The sequence below is a fragment of the Leucoraja erinacea genome, chromosome 31 (assembly GCF_028641065.1).
Source record: "Leucoraja erinacea ecotype New England chromosome 31, Leri_hhj_1, whole genome shotgun sequence".
In the NCBI taxonomy this organism is placed as follows: Eukaryota; Metazoa; Chordata; class Chondrichthyes; order Rajiformes; family Rajidae; genus Leucoraja; species Leucoraja erinaceus.
This window is the reverse complement of record NC_073407.1, coordinates 27,377,692-27,383,691: the sequence shown is the minus strand read 5'-3', so window position 1 is coordinate 27,383,691 and position 6,000 is coordinate 27,377,692. Positions and strand designations below refer to the sequence as shown.

The 6,000-nt window shown below is 49.2% G+C and overlaps 1 protein-coding gene across 1 annotated transcript; it reads left to right on the top strand.

The window, feature by feature from the left end:
* The first annotated feature begins 2,385 nt into the window (after positions 1 to 2,385).
* Positions 2,386 to 4,616, top strand: hdhd3 (haloacid dehalogenase-like hydrolase domain containing 3). Its single transcript, XM_055660399.1, has 2 exons — positions 2,386 to 2,509; positions 3,286 to 4,616. Exon 2 carries the CDS (start codon positions 3,316 to 3,318, stop codon positions 4,033 to 4,035), a length of 720 nt encoding a protein of 239 aa, XP_055516374.1. The 5' UTR covers positions 2,386 to 2,509; positions 3,286 to 3,315; the 3' UTR covers positions 4,036 to 4,616.
* Positions 4,617 to 6,000: the final 1,384 nt, after the last annotated feature.

The following is a 6,000-nucleotide window of genomic DNA, read 5'->3' as shown; positions in this document are numbered from 1 at the left end:
CTGTACTTTAATGTAGGATTCATGGCTTAGTTGTTTGGGTGCTGGCATGGGAGTTGGGGTTAAATTGTGTTCATCAGCTGTTTGCTGCTTCTGTCCCTCTGGAGCCAGTCAGTATCTTTGGTCAAGACTGTGCGACAATGCTGCCACCTGGTGGACTTGGCTCGAAGGCTACAGCAGCCCTTCGTTATTTGAAAATCAATTAATCTCCATACTTTATCCCAATGCTCACCTCTGAAGTCTAAATGCATCTGTTTACTTTCTACATTTTCAGTCATTCAAGTTGGGTAGGTGTTTTACAATGGGAATTTTGACATTTATATATTACCAGGATATCGAACCAAGTGATATATTACCAGCGAATCATTATCAGGATATGTTACTTGCTTAATTACAGCTTCACTGGCAAACTCATCTTGGAGTTTTAGTTTTAAGTCTGTCAGTTTGAATTCGATCCCTTGAGCCATCTGACCTTTCTAATTCTTAGTAACATGGACGTCCCCTGGCCTGGTTAGCAAGAGTCAGAAAGGTCAGAGGACACATAGATGTAAAGGAATAGCAGAATAAAACTGTTGCTATTCAGTGTCCTTGGAGTGTGTTTATTATATTCAGATCAAGGCAAGGATCTGACATCTCTCTCCTTCTCTCCCTGTTCTTCTCTCTGTCTGATAAATCCCATTGCAGGGGTTTACTGGAGTAGCTGTCTCAAAAAGGCAGCCAGCACAATGCTGGAGGAACTCAGCAGGTGAAGCAGCATTTATGGAGAGAAGAAATAGGTGACGTTCAAGATTCAAGAGAGTTTATTGTCATGTGTCCCAGATAGGACAATGAAATTCTTGCTTTGTTTCAGCACAACAGAATATAGTAGGCATGAATACAGAACAGATTAGTGTCCATATACCATTTTATAAATATATACCCACATGAATAAATAAACAGATAAAGTGCAAATAAACAGAGTTTAAACAGGCTATTAATGTTCAGAGTTTTGTTTGAGGAGTTTAATAGCCTGATGGCTGTGGGGAAGTAGCTACTCCTGAACCTGGAAGTTGCAGTCTTCAGGCTCCTGTACCTTCTACCTGATGGTAGGGGGGAGATGAGTGTGTGACCAGGATGATGTGGGTCCTTGATGATGCTGCCAACCTTTTTGAGGCAGCAACTGCGATAGATTTCCTCGATGGTAGGGAGGTCAGAGCCATGATGGACTGGGCCGTGTTTACTGCTTTTTTAAGTCTTTTTCGCTCCTGGGCACTCAAAGTTTGCCGAACCAAGCCACGATGCAACCGGTCAGCCTGCTCTCTACTGTGCACCTGCAGAAGTCCTTGACATACCGACTCTCCGTAATCTTCTCAGGAAGTAGAGGCGCTTCGGGTCGAGGAAGAAGTTCTTCAGAGGAAGATGTCTGAAGAAGGGTCTCGACCCGAAACGTCGCCTATTCCTTCGTTGCTGCATCAGCCGCTGAGTTCCTCCAGCATTTTTATCTACCTTCGATTTTTCCAGCATCTGCAGTTCTTTCTTAAACGTTTGTGTGTATATATGTGTGTACACACACAGAGCTTTTTTCACGTTTATTATATTGTTTACAGTGTACTACGTTTATATATTCTGTTGTGCTGCTGCAAGTAAGGATTTCATAGTTGTATCTGGGACATATGGCAATAAAACACCCTTGCCTCTTCCCCCTTCTCTCCCCCTCCCTGTCCTTTCCCCGTTCCCTGTTCGCTCACATCACTTACTCTCTCACAGTCTGATTCCAAGCTGGGGTCATTCCATTTTGTCCACCAGCCGCGGGGAGAAGCCACCGGACACCGGACACCGGCCATGGATGCCTGGACACCGGACACTGGACACCGGACACCGGACACCGGCCCGGCCATGGATGCCCGGACACCGGACACTGGACACCGGACACCGGCCCGGACACCGGACACCGGCCCGGCCATGGATGCCCGGACACCGGACACCGGACACCGGACACTGGACACCGGACACCGGCCCGGCCATGGATGCCCCGGACACTGGACACCGGACACCGGCCCGGCCACTGGATGCACCGGACACCGGACACCGGCCCGGCCATGGATGCCCCGGACACCGGACACTGGACACCGGCCCGGCCATGGACCCCGACACCGGCCAAGGACACCGGCCACCGGACACACGGACACCGGCCCGGCCATGGATGCCCCGGACACCGGACACCGGCCCGGCCATGGATGCCCGGACACTGGACACCGGACACCGGACACCGGACACCGGACACTGGACACCGGCCGCCCAGTGGCAGCGGGTCCAGGGCAGGCAGGCCGCGGGCCGGCGGGTTGCTAGGCGACGGCGGGCGGTCGCGGGGTGATGACGCGGGAGAGGGCGGGCTGGCGGTTGGTTGTTGCCGGGCGACGGCGGGCTGGCGGGCGCGGGCTGATGACGGCGGGACGGGACGGACGGGCCGGGAGGAGAGGAGCGGCCGCCATTACACAGAGCAACAACAACAACATCATCCAGCTGTTTACATGTGAGTTTAGCACGGAGACAGGCTTCCCCTTCGGCCCAGCACCGCCATCCACAACCAGTACCCCGTCCCTGCCTTCTCTCCACATCCCTTGGTTCCCTTAGCCCTAACTCTCTCTCTTGTTCCGCACCGACCAGCGATCCCCGCACACTAACACTACCCTACACACACCAGGGACAATTTACATTTACACCAAAGCCTGCACGTCTCCGGAGTGTGGGAGGAAACCGGAGTACCCGGAGAAAACCCACGGGGAGAACGTGCAAACTCCGCATAGACAGCACCTGTAGTCAGGATCGAACCCGGGTCTCTGGCGCTGTGAGGAGGCAGCAACTCCACCGCTGCACCACCGTGCCGGTCCTAAACATATTGTCAGGAGTGGGATTCGACCCCAAGCCCCCATATCAGCACCAGAATACCCACCGTCAAACCAAACTCAACTAAACTAAACACATAGCACCAATGCCACTCGTGTGTCCACCTAGAGTGATAACCCTTCCGTTGCTTGAGGGTTTCCCCGTTGGTCCAGTAGTGGAAGAAACTGAGGCTGTGATTCTCCCCCACATAGCCTTCGCGATGGCTGCACTAAGCTTCAGTCCGTGGCCTCAGCAGCACCTCACTGTGCTGGGAGACCATGTCTTAACATTATTATCTTGTTGCTTAAGGTATTCGCAAGGAATAAATTAGCTGCTATGACTTGTTTGAACAGTGACCATGTTTAAGGATGTCCTGGAGTTTTGAAGGCATTGTGTGAATGCAGTGATTTTGTTCTCTTTCAGAGAATAGTCAAAGCTGTAACTGATGTGAGGATGAGGCCCCAACTCCTGACGTGGGATGTGAAGGGGACTCTGCTATGTGTGCGCAGGTCAGTTGGTGAGCTCTACTCCTCAGAGGCCAAGCTCCACGGACTCCAGCTGGAGGCCAGAGCTCTGGACAGATCATTCCAAGCTGCCTTACAAATGCAAGACAAGCAATTCCCCAACTATGGGCGAGGTCGGGGTCTGACTTCCCAGCAGTGGTGGGTGGACGTGGTCAAAAAAACCTTCTGTTTCTGCGGAGTGAGCGATGAGCAGGTGCTGTCTCCACTGGCAGAGAAGCTTTACCACCAGTTCTGCAGCGCTGCCAACTGGGAAGTGTATGGTGACGTACAGGACACCCTGGATCACTGCAGGAAGATAGGCGTCAGCATGGCAGTGATTTCCAACTTTGATCGCCGCCTGGAGCAGATTTTAGCCAATTGTAACCTGCGGCAGTATTTCCAGTTTGTGATGACGTCAGAAGATGCCGGAATCGCCAAGCCGGATCAGCGGATCTTCCGTGCAGCCCTGAACCTTGCCCAGGTAGAGCCCAGACAGGTCATGCACATCGGAGATGACATCAGGATGGATTATCTGGCAGCCAGGGCTGTCGGAATGGAGAGCTACCTGATCTGCAGAGGACAAGAGGAGGAGCCCTGTGGTGCGAAGCAGCTGGTGCCCAGAGCCCACATCCTCAGCTCCTTGCACCAACTGTGTGACCTCATTAAATGAAGACTTAATGGTGTGTGCCTGTCCTAGCATAGGGCGGCACCGTGGCGCTGCGGTAGAGTTGCTGCCTTACAGGGCCAGAGTCCTAGGTTCGATCCTGACTATAGGTTCTGTCTGTATGGAGTTTGTACTTTCTCCCCATGACCGCATGGGTTTTCTCCGGGAGCTCCCGTTTCCTCCCACACTCCAAAGACGTACAGATTTACAGATTAATTTGCTTCGCTAAAATTGTAAATTGCCCCCAGTTTGCGTAAGATAGTGTTAGTGTGACTCGGTGGGCTGAAGGGCTTGTTTCCTAAATTATCTCCAAAATTATCTCTTGTATCTCTAAATTAAACTCCAAGTACCCTCACCCTGACCATCAATTGCTGATGTTTAGAATTCTGATAGTTATTGAAACGTTCAGGTCGGATTTGCTTCCTGAGAGAATTATCAGTGTGAGCTGGTGTAAATTATTGTGTTGGGCAGAGGGATATGTAACCCCAGTAAATACTCCCTGAATGAACAAACAGTGGAAGAGATCTGCGCAATTCTGTGGGTTGATGCAAATAGATAACATTTATAAAAGAGAATCCAACAGATAACATTCTGCTGTGATTCTTTGGTGACATTTTAATCAGGAATGTTTTAATAATTATTTTTCGCATTTAATATGAAAAAAAAAATGTACACATTGCACTTTAGATCAGTATCTGCACAGTCTGTCTGAGATGTGGAGCAAATGTGAGCCACATGTTCTTGCCTGGAAAGAATGATTAGCTTGCAGTGAGTACCATGCTGAACGGAGAGGCAATGGAAGAGTGCTAGCACAATATAAGTTGTTAATAAAGTGCATTCTTGCTCCACCTTATGACTGAACTATTTATTGCATTTTATATGCTGTTGAAATCTCAGTTTGTTGGTGAATTTGCTGATTAACTTGTACATGGTGGTGCTTTGGGAAGAATGTTGACTCTGATATGTAAATCCCACTGCTCTTCAGATTGTACTGGAGCAATGCTTTTGTTTCCCCTGCGCTAACGATACACTGGAGTTCACCACACCAACGTGCAAACTTAAGTTTGGAAGAAAATAACAAGATTAATTAAGAATAAACATAGGGCATTGAAATCTCTGAGAGCAAAATGCATTCGCCAGTGTCTTTCAGAGAAGAGAGTTGCTATTGTTTATTAGTCCTGCCTATACGTATGCAATAACATTCCTGCTCCAATATTGAAAGGCAGCAGCAACTCCTTAGCAAGGTATCTGGGGAGGCTCAATCAATGCTGGGCTTGTCATCGATACCCACTGGAGTGAATGATAGAATATTTAACTCCTTACTATGCATTGTTTGCATGTTGGTGTGATGCACTCCAGTGTATTGTTAGCCCAAGGGAAACAAAAGCACTGCTCCAGTACTTACCAGAGCCAACATTCTTCCCAAAGCCCTACCAGGTGCAGGCTAACCAACAAATTCACCAACAAATTGAGATTTCGACAGCACATAAAATGCAATAAATAAATAGTTGAGTCATAAGGTGGAGCAAGAGTGCACTTTATTACCAAGTTACATTGTGCTAGCACTCTTCCAAGCATAGATACCAAGTGGAACCTTTTTAAAGAGAGACAAATAAAGTAATGCAGCACGGAAACAGTCCCTTGGGCCCAACTTGCCCACACCGACCAGCATGACCCAGGCACACTAGTCCCACCTGCCCGCGTTTGGGCCATACCCCTCTAAACCTGTCCTATCCATGTATCTGTCTCAATGTTTCTTAAACGTTGGGAGATAGTCCCAGCCTCAACTCTGGCAGCTCGTTCCATACATGCACCACCCTTTGTGTGAAAATGTTACCCCTCCCTTTCCTATTAAATAGCATGAGATAAACTTTGCTAAATGCATGTTTCCACATATCCTCCCCTGCTCTACAGCACATGGAGGTGTATCAGGGCCAACAGTAGTGGGAATATGCATTCTGGAGGAGAGCT

What these genes read in the sequence shown, in the direction of transcription:
- hdhd3 (XM_055660399.1), top strand. Translation starts at nt 3,316, where the DNA reads ATGAGGCCCCAACTCCTGACGTGGGATGTGAAGGGGACTCTGCTATGT.